Source organism: Neolamprologus multifasciatus, chromosome 20 (genome assembly GCF_963576455.1).
Source record: "Neolamprologus multifasciatus chromosome 20, fNeoMul1.2, whole genome shotgun sequence".
Lineage (NCBI taxonomy): Eukaryota > Metazoa > Chordata > Actinopteri > Cichliformes > Cichlidae > Neolamprologus > Neolamprologus multifasciatus.
In genome coordinates this window covers 26,803,540-26,819,570 of record NC_140458.1, presented here as the reverse complement: position 1 = coordinate 26,819,570, position 16,031 = coordinate 26,803,540, and the positions used below count along the sequence as shown (strand labels likewise).

Here is a 16,031-nt window from a genome sequence, read left to right as displayed (position 1 = left end):
ATGAGCGCACATTTACAATACCAAACCATATGTCTTTATGTCTTTTTTTTGTTTCTTTTTTTTTTTTTTACCTGTGCTTTTGGTTGTGCAAAGTGTCATAAAAAATATCAAAATTCATTTGGTTTAACTTGTTTTTTTCCCAGTAGAAAATGAATGTTAGTAACTGATGTATGTTAGATGTAAATAAAAACTGAATGCAATGGTTGGCAAATCTCATAAAGCCATGTTTTATTCACAACGGTATATATAAAAGATTTAACTTTTTTTTTTTTTTAAACCCCTACATCTTCAGTTTGATGGCTGCAACACATCTCAAAGTTGGAACGGGAGAAACAAAACGTTTATTTTAAGTGATACTTACAAGTTAAAGCTGTAAAAACATTTTGCAGCTAATTATGTTAACTGGTCATTAACATGATTGGGTAAAAAAGAACACCAGAGAGCCACATTTTCACAAATCTGTAGAAAACTGTGTTTAGAAATTGTGGAATAACGTTCCTCAATGTTAAATTATGAAGACTTAATATCATCAGAAATTTTCAAGAATGCTGTGTAGAAGGGACGAGGCTTAAAAGCCGATGTGATGCTGTTGTGGAAATTGTTGCATGGGCTTAAATACACTTCCAGAAATCCCTGCCTGTGGACACAGCTCGCGGAGAAATCCACAAGTGCACGTTAAAGCTTTGTTATGCAAAGAAGGAGCCATACATGAACATGATCTAGAAACGCTGCCATCGTCTCAGGTTATAGAGCAGCGTATGCTCTGATCTAGATGGCATCTTTTTCTGGGAAGGCCTTGCATATTTCAGCAAGACAATGATACAGAGACATACTGTTACAAGAGCATGTCTATGCACTAAAAGAGTCTGGACTGGCCTACAATCCAAACAAAACATTTGGTGCCCCACGAAACTAAAAAATATGACCAAAAATAATCTCTATTCTAAACATAAATCATGCAAAGACTATGAAAAATGTGTAATGACATATAAAAACACAAACATGTCTTTTTCTCTTGCAGTATTTTTTCTTATTGAGAGCATAAGAGCAACATGGTATGACTGTTCTTACACATTACTGTGAAGGAACAATATTCTTTACTATTAAGTTTAATTCTGCTGATAATGAGCAAGAATGCCATCAGTGGCAATGTTTTGTGTAATGCCTTGCTTAGTATTCAAGGTAAAAGCAGTGTTTGCTGTTAGTCTCCATATGGCCGTAGCCTTGAGGGTGATGATAACGTTTGCATGTGTTTGTGTGTTTGAGTGAGTTAGTGTTCTTATCTTAATACCATTGTAAGATCCAGGTGGTTGCTGGTGCAGTACTTTTGTTTGATCAACACATTTTAAAGATGCAGAGGGATCATTAGTTTTAGGATAAGCCAGTGGGATTAAAAGTCATGTCTTCCTCAACACAGTACGCACGTGTGTGTAATTTGTCCATCTGTTTACCCCCAGCCAAGCAGAGAGCAGCTGATCGAACACTACCTCAACAGTACCCAGCTGGAGGCTGCCTTGGAGTCGACCTTCATGGGGTGAGGCTAAGTCATTGAACCCTGGTTTCTTTTTCTTGTGACAATAACATTGTGTAACAAAGCCATTTAGTCTGGAAGACAACCAATCAGGAACTGAAGGTCACGTGCATTGGTAGATGATGCAGGTGGTGGCCAGTACAGGGAAAAAAACACTTTTTTGAAATATATGTTTTTTTAATATGTACCCCAAGGGATGTTTCACCTAGAGGTGAAGCATCCCTTGGGGGCTGGTGAAGAATTGCACAATTAAGAGATAATACACTGAAATAATCTCGGCTTCAACAAGACAGGTGTGTCAAGCCATATAATTAATTTCTCCAATGTTTGTTATCCGTCTGTCCTGTTTTCAACTCAGCAAATGTGAATCCATTTCCCCCTTGGACGATCTGGCCTTTGATATGTACCAGGACCCCGAAGTTGCCCACATCATTCGTCTCCTGGACCAAAAGAAACAAGAGATGGTCCGGCAAGAGAAATATGAGGAAGCCAAGAATTTAAAGCAGGCTATTGCTGACCTTCAAAAGGTACAGTAGCTTCTAGGAATTAGATCATGGTACTAATAAATAGGTACTGTACAGTGAGCTATGGCATTCGAATAGTAGTGTAAATTCGGGCAATAAGTCTTTGTTGTAGCACACACATAGTATATGAAGAGACAGATGTAAAGATGGACAAGCAAATATATGCTAAATGCCCCGCCTTACTTCATGCATCTATTTCCAACAACAGGCTTTCCCAGAAAATTCCAACAACTGTATTGCTGGAATTTAGTTTAATTGTGGACTCACTTGCACCACTTTTTTCACAGATATCTAGATTTATTTCACTACTGTTTGTAACAGGAGTTGTTAAACATTGTTCAGATTCCTGTTGCAGACCTCCTTTGTCTAAAACGTTACCATGCAGACCATGAATTCTTAATAAGCTCGACAGCTGCAGCGAGGGAGAACTTGGATATTTTCTCTCCCATCTCCAACTGCAAGCCATTCTGTAACTGGATAACATACACACCCACTCAGACACCTTGTTAGCATGGCATAAAAGCAGTGGTTGCCAAGGTAGTCATCCTGTAAATCCCTTGTCATCACACCCTCAGGATGTCATAGAATGGTTTATGATGTCACATGATATCTGACAAATGCAGGGACATACTAGACGAAGACAAGAGAAGGTTTTGGCTTGCTGTATTTCTTTCACGTTGGACAGTCAAATTATACACTGCTCAAAAAAATTAAAGAAATGCTGAGAAAACACACACATCAGATCTCTATGGGAAAACTCATGTGAGATGTCTAAACTGACATGGAGAAGGTAATGAGCTGGAGATGAATGGAGGCCACATTTTTTGATAGGAATGAAAATTCTCAACCTACAGAGGACTGAATTCAAAGACACCCCTAAAATCAAAGTGAAAAAACATGTGGCGGGCTAGTCCAAATTTCATTGCAGCAGCTCAAAATGGTACTAAATAGGTTGTGTGGTCCCCAACTGCTTGCATGTAAACCTGACAACATCTCCTAATGAGACAGCGCTTGCTGTCCTTGGAGAACCAGGGCATCACTGAGCTTCTGGACAGCCTTCAGTGCAACTTGGTGGCAGCAGATGGACCAAAATATAATGTTCCAGAGGTGTTCTATTGAATTTAGGTCAGACAATTCAATGCTATCAATTCTTTCATCCTACAGGAACTTCCTACATGATCTCACCACATGACACTAGGCATTGTTGTACTGCCATCTGTCAACAGACATCTTGGTACTTAATGGCAGTCAGGGTGCCGTTGTCTAGCCTGTAGAAGGCTGTGCGTCCCTCCATGAATATGCCTCCACAGATGGTTACTGATCTACTACCAGACCACTCATGTTGAACGATGTTACAGGCAGCATATTGTTCTCTAAGGCTTCTCTCATCATGTCTGTTTTTGATTGTTTGGTCAGAGACATTCACACCAGTGGCCTGCTGGAGGTTATTTGTATAGCTCTGGTAGTGCTCATCCTGTTCCTTCTTGCACAAAGGAGCAGATATCAGTTATGCTGATGGGTGAAGGACCTTCTACAGTCCTGCCCAGCTCTTTCTCCTGTAATCTCCAGACTGTTTCTGAGACCGTGCTGGTAGACACAGCAAACAAATGCCATATGTTGCTGTGCCATCCTAGGAGGAGTTGGACTACCTGTGCAACATAGGGTCATCAAAAATAGGGTCCAAGTATTTCCTCATGCTACCACGAGTGGCACTGACCCTAGCCAAATACCAATGTAGTGAAAAAAACAGTCAGAAAAAATGAGGAGGAAAAACATGTCAGTGGCTTTCACCTGTAAAACAGTTCCTTTTCTGGGGGTTGTCTCATTGTTACCCCTCCACTGCACCTGTTCATTTCAATAAGCCCAAAGCTGCTGCAACTGTTTAGCAACCCCTTCTGCTACTTAACTGACCAGATTAATATATCAGATTTTAAGAGACTTGATGCTGTACTTGCTGATTAAAAAGTGTTTCTTTGACTTTCTCTTTTCTTTTGGATATTTAGCATTGAGTTTTATTAACTGAGAAATCAGAAAGAATAAAAAAAAGTTTTAAGTAGATTCAGGTTGTACCATTTGTTTTGTCAAAATTAATAATGTATTATTGCAGGGTCTTGAGTTGCCTTGGGGCAACTGTTGGGATTAGAAATACACACATATATTTATATATCTTAGTTGAATTGAATCGAAACAGTTCAGAGGTCATGAGACTGTTTCAGTTGGCAACAAATTAGCTAATAAATTTGGTTCACTAGAATTTCCTCGGTCACATGTTATGTCTGAGTTTCTGAAGTTGATGTCAATTTTACATCCTGTAAAACCTGTCAGGTGACATTAATAGTTTTGTTTTATCAGTTCCATATTCCATGTTCACTGTTACATGTTCTCTCATATACACAAGAGAACAACACTGGTCATTTTTTAGTGATTTCATTGGGCATCATGTCTGCTGACTCTTCCCTGCTGTGTCCAGGCAGGTCCCTCATGTAATCGAAATGGGGTCATTCTGATAGTGAGATGGTCTCCCACTGTGTGGTACATGTCAGAAAGGTCAGCTTTGTATAAACTGGCCGTCCTGAGCTGCACAAGTTTTTCAGGAGTTCTCGTATGAAAACCATCACACTGAAGATGCAGATTTTCTGTTTACACTTAGATTTGTAAGTAGATGCAAGTTCAGAGTTCATGAGACTCTTTCAGTTGGCAACAAATTAGCTACTGAATTTAGTTCAGTAGAATTTCCTCATTCACATGTTATGTCTGAGTTTCTGAAGTTGATGTCAATTTTACATCCTGTAAAACCTGTCAGGTGACGCTCATAGTTTGTTTCAATAAAGAACATGTCAATTAAATAAAAAATAAATAAAGACCCATAGCCTCCTCAACACTAAATGCAAATTCTTTTTAATAATGGCTCATGATTTGAAGTGTAGTAAATCTCTCACCAGTCGCGCAGCTTTACAAGATGGAAAATTATCATTTGAGCTGTCTCTCCTGACAGCTCAAATTATAATTTAGGAGAAGAAGAAAAAAAACAGCACGCAGCAAACAGTACATAGACTTGCAGTCACTAAAGGTACAAATTGACATAAATCTTATCTCGTAAATTGTTCTCATGTGTTCAAGCTTGTAGTGTAGAGTCACAGTGTAGCTGCAGGGCTGCTTTTACCTCCACATTCTTGGCACTTCCAGGTCGGGGAGCGTTTGGCTAGATACGATGTGGAGAAACGATGTGCGATTGAAAAGGAAGACTATGATCTGGCCAAAAAGAAGAAGGAGCTGATGGAGGAGTACAGGAAGAGTGTGTACCAGCAGCTGGAAGTACACAACCTGCTGGATATGACAATGGTATGTCAACAGCTACTGGTTTGGTAACAGCGAGGTGGGCTGTTATTGTTTTGTAAAAGATGGAGAAAATATGCGGGGGAAATCTTGCATTATTCATGACTCTTTTTGATCTAAAATGATCTCTGTTATTCTATCTTTCCATGTCACCAGGTCACGAGGGCAGCAGAATCAACCCTGGCCCAGTACTCTCCTCCTGTTCTGTCTTCTCCAGGTCGTTCTTCAGTCTATACCAAGCCTCTTGTATCCACAGACACAATCAGCAAAGGGAAAAATCCAGACATTCATAAAAACCAACAATTAGCTGAAGAATCTATCACATCCAACCTGAGCAGCCAACCTGACACACCTTGTACGCCTGCTGCTGTACTCAAAATCGACGTAAGCATCTTCCTGTATCAAATGTGTTTAGATGTTATAGAAATAATGCGTGTAACGTGTCCATCTCAAACATACTTTATAATCAAAACAACAGTTTTTCTAAATAAGCAGTGCTTATTTAGACATGAATAGATAGGCTCTTCACTGATTATAAACACAAAGATTTTTTTATTGGTCCAGTTGTGCACATTGTTCTGAATTCCATAAACTCCTGTGTTATTATAAAATAATAATAATAGGAAAGCACCTTAAGAAAAAGTCTCCTGTGTAGTGTTGAAACCCAGGGCACACAAGGAGATTATGACCAGTGGGGTCCTTTGTGCTTTACTCACCACCTACTAAGACTAGCCCTGGTGCAGGTTTAGGTTTCACTATTTAATTAAAAGCGTGCAACAGTTGGCTGACTGCAGCGGCTCCCAACCTGGCCTCAAGGCAGGGCTTTGAGCCTTGCACTAGGCAGCAGTGTGCCAGTTGGCCCAGGGGCACCGGAGACAGTACTCTGCTCAGCTGGCTGGAAGTTTGGCTTGAACAGAGAGGGTTCAATATTCATTGTCATCCTTATGTTGAATGATTGACCTTTTCACTAGTCGAATGTTAGTGAGAGTTAGTGAAAGAGCAGAGGTAATCAATTTTTCAAAAGTATTTCTCAGGAGGGAAAATGCAGATCAGTTTTCTCTAAACTTTCCATGTCTAAACTTTCCATCTCTAATTTTTGATGCTGAGACATTAAACAGTATAGCAAAATCAAACCGCCGTAGTAAGAAAATATAATATACATTATATTTTCTTCAGCATGTGGTGTCAATATTTTTTCAGTTTCTGCTTTCTTCTGGTGACAGGTTACCAGTGTGCCTTACGACGAAAGGCCGCTGCCAGCCCTTCAGAGGAAAGATCAGCCACTGGAGGCCACTCAGAGCCCTGCGGAGGAGCACTCACCGATATCAGAATTGCAAAGGACTCCACAGAGCACTGAAATGAGTGGAGAACCAGAACCCCTGACAGAGAAGGTGCTGAGAGAGGCTGGTCTTTCAATAGAGGTCTTTGGAGAAAGCCTGGTAAGAAAAGATAAACATATGTGAAACAAACAGCCAGCTAAGCCAACGATAGCTGTTAACTTTCCGCTGTGTTTATATTTCTACATGTCAGGATCTCAGTGGGCCTCTGGGAGTGACTACACTCATAAGCACAATTTCTCTTTGTGTAGCAAAGGCATTGACCTTTTTTTGACACAAATCAGTTGCTTCTGTTTTCAACAATTTTGGCAAAAAATCATGGGTATTGTCCTTGGGTACATACCGAAATGAACAGAAGTAGTTTTAAAAAAAGTAATTATTATTGTTATTGTGCTTTTTCCGGTTGTTGTTAAGCCAGTTCCAAGGTCATAGTGGGTGTATGAAGTCAGTTAAAGTCATAGTGTATCTCAAAAACTGAGAAGAAAAACGAACCCAGAGCGTTGCGTTATTTTATGTCACTGGAGTACTTTACTTTCTTACTGTCAGTGCGAAAATAAAACCTGTCAGCTTTTAGTATTTAGTCAGTTTGGTAAGTAGCCCAGTCAGAGAGATTTCAATGTATATTTGAGAGAAAACCCAACTAACTGTTGGCTTATTTTTAACACTGGATAATGTAAGTACTCTTCGAGTTAAAAAAAAAAGTATAATAGGAGAAACTAATTTTGAAAACACTTAAATAGCCTATTTTATACAGATGCTATTAGCACGCTAACTATAATTATAGCTCATCACTGTTCGAATGACCATCCAACAAATAGCTGGCATTTCATTTTAAAAGGTTGTTTTAAATTAATAAGTGAATGTCTTTGGAGTATTTGCTGCATTTAAATCTCACAGCATATACCACACACTTTTTTTTCCACATGCTACAATACCAATGTAACTAATATGTATATTCTCATCCTCTTGGTAAATCTGCTGCCATTCACTCCCAGGTGGCGGGGGTATATTCTAAAACCTGGTGTTACAGAGTGGACGCCCTGCTTTCTGTGTATAAGAAGCTTTTGGAGGTCTCTCCCACCACCCCCAAGGAAGAGCTGAGGAACATGATAAGAGCTGCTGTGTTCCTCGTCAAAAAAGCCCTCTTGGATAAAGTCACATCTGTGAGTCATTTACTCAAAAGAAATTAATCTTAACATAAAAATAAGCCCAATTAACACATACTAGATAGGTTTCAAGCAGTGCTAACATACGTGTTGTTAAAAATCAGCACCCGCTTATACAGCCACCCCCTGAACAATGTTCCCCCTGTACCACGTGCAGCCTCCCAGAGCTAGCTTCTTTAAACAAATAGTGTTGACAAGGATGGCTTTGTAATCCTTCTGCGTGGAATGGTAAAAATGGATGAAAAAGGCTTGGCTGCAATAATTCCTAGTCACTTTGATGCACAGAATACTCCATTAAGATGTTAACTGGTTAATATACTGCGTAGAAATGGGCTTGTTTAATTCACGCTTAACAACCTTGGTTTCTATTAAATATTATTATATCCTGGTTCTGAATCTAACCTTGGGTAGTTGTTGCAGAAATCTTGTAAGAGCAGGTTTATTGATGTAGGGAGAACCTTTCGTTTAAGCTAAAAGATGATACTCGAGTGCCATGTAAGCAATGCCATGAATTTTGCTGTCATTTATAGTGGCTTTACTTCCAATCTTGTCCTGGGCTTTCAGTTTTGTGTGTATCTGTGGGTGTGTATGAGTCCTTCGGCCCAGCCAAACAGAGCAGTGATGCAAGAAAAACACTAGCCAAAATTTGAGAACCCCCCTCTGATTGACATTTTTTGAGAAAAGTGAAGAACAGAAACACTTTCATAAATTTAAATTCATAAGTTTAATATAGACATACCATCATAATCTAAATTATTTGAGAGACACAGTAAGGCCAAGGAAATGTCTGTTTCAACAGAAAGGTAAGTGTTCTTTTTTTTTAAATTAATTGCTAATACTGATATTTAATAAAAAGCAAAATGTGGCACTGTTTCAGGGAAATGCCACAATTTTGTTGTACATGTACAATCACAGTAAAGGACTATTCTATTTTTTTCTATTTTAAACAGGCTTATAAATAAATGGTATAAGATGTATTGCCAAGAAGGATTGTTACAACAAAGATAATTAACCAAACACACATTTGCATACTTTTTGTCCTAAATTTATACACGATTGTGGAATTGTATAAAATGTTTGTATATGCTAAATAGTAGGGGTGCAACGATACACAAAATTCACGGTTTGGTTCGCTTCGATACTTTGGTGTCACGGTTCAATATTTTTTCGATACAAAAAAAAATGTTCATGCCTTTTTAATTTGTCATTTATTAAATTTTCACGGCACATTCTGCACCACATCTCTGTGCGTTCATCATTTGTTTGAAGCCAGCTCACCTCCTGCAACCACTTTTCCGAGAATACGCGCTTCTTTTGTGGTTCGGACTCCTTCTGACATTTCTTTGGAGGTGGAGGAACATCACAGTAATTGCTTAAAGGAGCTTGCTTCTTCGACATCTTTAAGAGTTCTAAACAAATGTCTGTCCTCCTCCTGAAAATCTTATGTACGCAAACACGCGTTGCAACTTCTTATCTTGTGCGCGTTTTTTATTTTGACAGCGAATGCGCACCTGCGGACCACTGGTGAGCCCTGGTTATTTAGCTCGTCATATTGCAGCCACAGAAATTCTTTTGTCCATGAAACCATAAAGCTGCACTTTCTTTTTGCCTTATAGTCTGAATTGTCATAACTTTTCCATTTTGTGGTAAGCTTTTCTGTCACTTCTTCACCCTGACCTGTCTTATTTGGCTCAGCTGCTGCTTTTACACAGGCACTCACATAACGCTCAGCGATTCTCTGCGCGATCAACTTCTCACATGTTTAAGCTTGATGCGGGAGATTTCACTTGTCATGCTTGCATAGTAAGCTAACGATTGATAAGACGATGTCAGAGGAATTGGTGCGCAAATTATCGTCACTCACCAATCAGTGCTGTCGCTGTCTATACACAGTTCGTGCGATTGCAAAGTGAAAGCAAAAAACAAGCGCAAATTCAAACGCGATTTCAATATGTCACATACTGACAGTGGCTCACCGATGCCAATGACATAATTACCCAGCTACATTTCTGAAAGAATGCAAAAGCATTGACATATATTTTTCCTTCCTATGATAGCCCGACGGGCAGGGCAGAGATAGATTTTGGGAGTTCGACTGGAAAAATCGCTAGCCCCGGGACTTTGGGCTAGCGATTTTGCGAGCCCTGTATCTGATTGAGGAATCACTCATCTTTGGAAAAGAGAGTTTATTACAGAGAAATGGCTCTTTCCAAAATAAAAGCTATACTATACGCTTCTTCTGGGCTATATTCTCAGCAGCATATTAAACATATCAGGTCCCCATAAGGGGACCTGATATGTTTAATATTTTTTGGTAAAAAAATATTAAACATATAATTTTTTGGGTGGCTGTAGCTCAGGTGGCAGAGCAGGTCAGCCACTAATCAGAAGGTCGGTGGTTCGATCCCAGGCTGCCTCCTGGCTGCATGCCAAATATCCTTGGGCAAGATACTAACCCCATGTTTGCCTACTGGTGGTGGTCAGGGGGTCCGGTGGCGCCTGTGTCCGGCAGCCTCGCCTCTGTCAGTGCGCCCCAGGGCAGCTGTGGCTACAATGTACCTTGCCATCGCCAGTGTGTGAATGTGAGTGTGAATGGGTGAATGACTGAATGTAGTGTAAAGCGCTTTGGGGTCCTTAAGGACTAGAAAAGCGCTATACAAATGCAGGCCATTTAAGGAGAATCATGTGCTAACGGCTGTCTAAATGACTCGGGTAAAGTTTGTAGCATGCGTGCTTGTCGTTTTTGTCTGCTTCCACTTGTCTTTGCACTAGGATGATGTCGGCGTAAATGTGCAGTCATATTCATTGTGTTCCCACTAGTGCTGTCACTGTTAATCTCGTTGAAATGACGTTAATGCCATAACACGGCAAATCTCCGTTAACTAGCTACCGCGGATCGCCCCGTGCGTGGGGCTGGACGGCCAACACGTTAACCACCCATGTAATTGAGCATTGCTGGCACATCCAACATACTGTTTTACTTTAGTCTATGACGCGCTTACCTTCAGGGTCATAGTCACATGAAAACCAAAATAGTTCCAAACGCCAGATCTGAATGAGGGTGGGGGAGGTTCAATTTGCCATGTTGCAAGGAGAGCTTAACTTCTGTCTCGCTAGCTTGCCCTGCGCTCAGTGAATCTGCGTTCGACTACTCCGCCTAGGCTGCACTGTCGAGCGCAGATCCACTGAGCGCTCAACACAGACAGCATCGTCAGAAGGAAAGTTGATAAAATAAATTAAAAATTTTGTATTGTTCGATACATATGCGTACCAAACCGAAAGCACTGTATCGAACGGTTCAATATCGATACGAGTATCGTTGTACCCCTACTAAATAGACGTTGGCACTCACAGTGCCCAGGCAATATTTATGCAAATTCTAAAAGATCTAATACAATGTTCTAATGTATTTAAATCCAGTTTGTTCAGCTGTGAATAAGGCGAATGGCTAATTTTAGAAACCTGACATTCAAATTAGGCAGATGTAAGCAAATCTTTGCAGAGCTTTTGGTAAATAAACATGCAATGCTGCTCTTTTCTCTTAGATGTGGAGTACCATCACACTTTTTTATTACAATGCAGTGTCACCATAAACAAGTACAGACAAAACCTTTTACTGTATAGGGATTTTATAGAGAAGAGAAAGAGCATTAAAAAAGTCCAAAGTATTTCTGACGATGAAGGGTTGGAATATAAACCAAAGGCTCTTTACTTTTACCTAATCTTGTGAATAGATCACACTCAGTTTTAGCAGAGTTCAGATCCAGTTCAGCTCTCCCAGCTTATGATTGATTAGTTGTTTTTGGAAATGTATCAAAAGCAGACTGTAGTTTTGCAATAGTCAGTGGCATAATATTTTTTTTAAAAACTCTATAAGTATGGTAGTTTATGCATACTAGCTCTCTGCTATAGGTAGCAGAGATAGTATATGCCATAAACAGAAGAGGTCTAAGACTGGATCCCTGTGGAACACCTATAGTAAGAAAAAATGGACTAACCTGAAAAAGACTCCTTTCAGAGTTCTATGAGAAAGACTGCCATAAAAATGATTAATGGACTTTTCATGTAAACTGACTGAGCATAGCTTTTCAATCAGAATGCCATGATCTACTGAATGAAATGTTAACTGTATGAAAAGTGTAGCACAATACTGATGACTATTAAGGTTCGTTGTACTGTGGCATGATTTAAATTCTGACTGTTCTGATGTTAAAATTTAATACGATTCCAGGTACAGTCACAGTTCAGCACAAAGGAATCTAAGGGCTTTTGATAAGCAGGGCATTTTTGAGATGGGATGTCGATTATTTAGGCCATTAGGGTCGACTTTTTTGTGTAATGGTAGGACCTGTGTTGCGCATCAGATTTTTTTTTTATTTTAGCTGTTGCAAGGGATAAATTACAAATGTATGAGCAGCGATTAGGTTTTCAAGTACATACACTAGTGCAAAATGCATAACTTTTAAAATGTCAATCATACTGACTATTTATTCATTTAACATATAAATCTGATCAAAATTTACTTTAAATTTAATTTAATCTTCCACTACCTTTACTCTGCTAGTTGACAAGCTTAATTTGGAATATTTTTTCTTTTACAGCCTTAATTTGCAGCTTTTCTTCTTCTTTATGAGGATTCTAGCATCAGTGTCTCTCTCAGACCTCTTTAACATATTTTTAAAAGACAACAAGAGAAAAGATATCAAACATAGATGTTAATAACTGTGTCTGCTCATTAATTGGTGGGAGGCGATAGGTCCATACAGAGATATGTGAGTACATATGGTGCTACCATTGTAGTAAGATTTTAGAAAGAGCACCAAGTTTTAAGTTTCATTACAAAAGGATTTTGCTTTTAGGTTCTCCATGCCTCGCTGAAGCTGCTGCGGCTAATGCTAGGCCAGCTGATCCCAGGTGTAGGGCTGGGCCGAGCTGAGGTGACCCACTGCTTGGAGCAGACCTTTCCTAATCTGCTTGCCAGGACCGGAGACTCCACTACTCGCATTCGGGCCACAGTTTCTGCCTTTATACGGGTATTGTAACACACTGGTACAGTTAGACCCAACACTATTCATCAACCTTTTGGTCTTTTGTGTCACCCTGCTCTCTCCCATCTTCTTTTTATTGTGTGTTTGCTAAGTGAAAACCTTTATTTATGATATGTTAGAAAAACCAACTGACCTATGATTCATTCAAACAAAAAAAGTCACCTAACTCACAGGATGAACCGGTGAACTTGGGGAAAAAAGAATGCCAGCAGTAACAACCTTTGGCATGCATAGTTTTACACAGTTTTTACACCAGAGGAATGCCCTATTCTTGTCTGGTATGACACTGTAGCTGCTCAACAGTGAAGCTAGAAGTTACACAGAGATTTCTACAGATTCTCAGAATCTTTTGATGAGTCATCTCACATTATTCCCATGCTTGTGTTGTTGGTAGGTTACTGGTAAATTCCAAGTTTTGCTTTGATATCCAACCAAACAACAATGGTAGAGTGAGCCAGCACTAAACTATTCTGCAGTAGGAGTAGCATGTGGGTGTGTTGAAACGTCACATCTTGAGTTAGGTCATGCTTTTTCCATTTATAATTACGGTACATAAAGAAAATATGTCAGTCTAATGTTATAGCTGGGATTTGTTAAAGCTAAACAGCTTTCCCTGTTAAGTACTACATTTCCCATACAATGACACAATGGTAACAATCTTTGCTTATTTCTCATTAAGGCAGCCACCATGAGTCTGCAGTCAAAGTTATTTTTAAATTAGTATTAATAAATACTACACTATAATCAAAGACACCGAAGAGTTCCAACATGTGCAAAATTCAATCCAACTTTCCTCCCAGTGCTCCTCCAAAAAGTATTACTTTTGTGTGATGCCTCTGTATATCTGGATTGAGGCACCATTTTTAGCACAATATGCTGCTTCATCTCCCTAAAACTGGATTGGTTGTTCCAAAGTATAATATTTTCTGTTCTTTGTGCATAAACATCCAAGGTCCTTATTCCAGTGTAAAAATGAACAAATGATGTTTTTTAAGAATGTCACTTTAAAGTTGGGGCTAAATACTGGTAAAAATATCAAAATGCTTCTTAAAATAATTATTAGTTATCCCCTTAAGTAGAAATACAATTAGGAGTATGGAAGAGGACTTCTATGAAACTTAAACTGAGGAGAAAAAAAGGAAGGGCAAAGTGGTAAAACATCATAGCAACACTTAGGTCCAGTTAGTCCAGTTAATCTTTCTAAGCATTGGAAACTCCAGCCATGACTAATCTGTCCAATATTTCTAAAGGCATTCATAAAAAAAAGACAATGGACAAAGCAGTTTCATGCATATTTAATGTAAGGTGTGGTGACTGATTGTGGACTTGAAGCATGCACTATGTAGCACGCAGGACAACATTCCTTCTTACAGGTTCTTTGTAGCTCCTGGCTTGGCTTTGAGATGCAAGCTGTGCATTTATTTATTGGTTTGTTTGTTTATAAACCCGGTTGATGTAGACATGGATGGAGAGACCTGAACTATTCATGTAGTGATGATTTGACATTAACGTATAAACTTGCATCACGTAATATTAGTGGTCAGGAAATGAGTAGAAACTACTAAGCTCCGTGTGTACACGTCAGCAGTGCTTAAACAAGGAGCACTACAAAAAGAAAAAAGACATACTCTTAAAATGCTGAATGGCATTGAGTTAGTGAAACGCTTCGGCTCTTACATGCTGTAACTTTAAGTGTTAAAGTGATTATTGCAAGACTAAGAAATGGAAACAGTGATGCAGTGATAAATCAGGTGTGTCTGATGGCAGCACTGTTCAGGGAAAGTATTGCAGTGTTTTCACAGGTTCATTATTAAACTGATTAATTGCTAAATATACTTAGTGCACATGCACTGACATGTAAATCGACAACCGTTAAGATAGGTCTGTGTGCTCAAACGGAGGCTAAACGATTGCTTACAAGTTATATTTAAAACAGATCTCCATGACATTAAATCACTCTTATAACTAGACCACATCTGAAGAGAGTAAATTCTCTGGTTAGCTCACGGTTAGCGTTTTCTCATTGTACTGTCATGAACATTTAAATTAGGCCTGTAAAGTCTGAATAATCTATCTCTTGTTTATTTATTTATTTATTTATTGCTTTTTTGTTCATGTTTTCTGAGCAGTGCATGGTCTGAGCTTGTGGTAACATTGCTGGGAATATTGTGGCATTGTATTAACACACCCGAATGCTCCAGATCAACAAACCACCAAAATATCTGGCTTTATCGAGGTGCTCACACTTTCTGATGATGATGTTAATCAATTAGTCATTAAATGCCTTTGATTAGCAGCACCGGACACTTAGCTTCTTGCAATGGAAGCAGCAAGAGTGTATTTTTCACAAGAGTGCATAGAGTCTTGTAAATCACCCACTAAATGAAAGCAAGTATTACTGGTTAAAGAAAACTTGCTTTCTTTTAGGTGCTAGAAAGAGTTACTTGCAAATGCAAAGCAATCTTTGGCAAATTTGAATCTGTGCAAAGCAGTCAATTATAAATAAATGTAATTATGGGGAGTTTTGCATTTTAGATAGCTAAAAAACAGGAGCCGAGTAAGGAAGTGTCTTGAGGTGTTGCAACAAACTGCACAACCTTCAGACAGGCCCCAGATGATGAAGTTACCACTTGTGTGATTTCATTACCAAAGTGGAGTGGTATAGGTAGGTATAATTTGTGCTCTGTACTGGTGCAAGATAACAAACAAGATAACAAAACATAATGCAGCACAATAATCATTTGATGTCAGTTATTCTGTTTTAACTGTAATTCAACTATAATATTATTTTATTGCACAACCCCGCTTTCGTTTGGACTTTTGGGTTGAAAGAAGAAAATGTTTCTTGGCTGCTGGATGGACAGATGACGTACATTGTATATTTGTGTATTTGGTTAGTCAAATTCGTTCCTGTGTGCTCATGGATGGGTGTGTGTTGAGTAAGAAAGGGTGGGTGCCCTTTCGCTCAGTAGCTCACAGACTTAAGCTTGCAGCCCCTCTATCTGCTGGATTGTGTTCAGAGCTTGACTCAGGGACTGATTGAATGGTTCTTTGTGTGTCGAGGGCCAGTTGCACACTTCTTTTCTGCG

General features: G+C 39.2%; 1 protein-coding gene across 4 annotated transcripts in view; it reads left to right on the top strand.

Annotated features, from left to right (window-relative positions):
- The window catches only part of cep104 (centrosomal protein 104), a 43,668-nt gene that overhangs the window by 6,508 nt on the left and 21,129 nt on the right, over positions 1-16,031 (top strand). For all 4 annotated transcript variants that reach the window (XM_085146682.1, XM_085146681.1, XM_085146679.1 and 1 more), the window contains 7 exons: positions 1,458-1,534; positions 1,890-2,058; positions 5,242-5,397; positions 5,548-5,775; positions 6,615-6,830; positions 7,724-7,891; positions 12,754-12,927. In XM_085146682.1, coding sequence (XP_085002808.1) covers positions 1,458-1,534; positions 1,890-2,058; positions 5,242-5,397; positions 5,548-5,775; positions 6,615-6,830; positions 7,724-7,891; positions 12,754-12,927 — 1,188 coding nt within the window. The remainder of the gene's footprint in view (positions 1-1,457; positions 1,535-1,889; positions 2,059-5,241; positions 5,398-5,547; positions 5,776-6,614; positions 6,831-7,723; positions 7,892-12,753; positions 12,928-16,031) is intronic.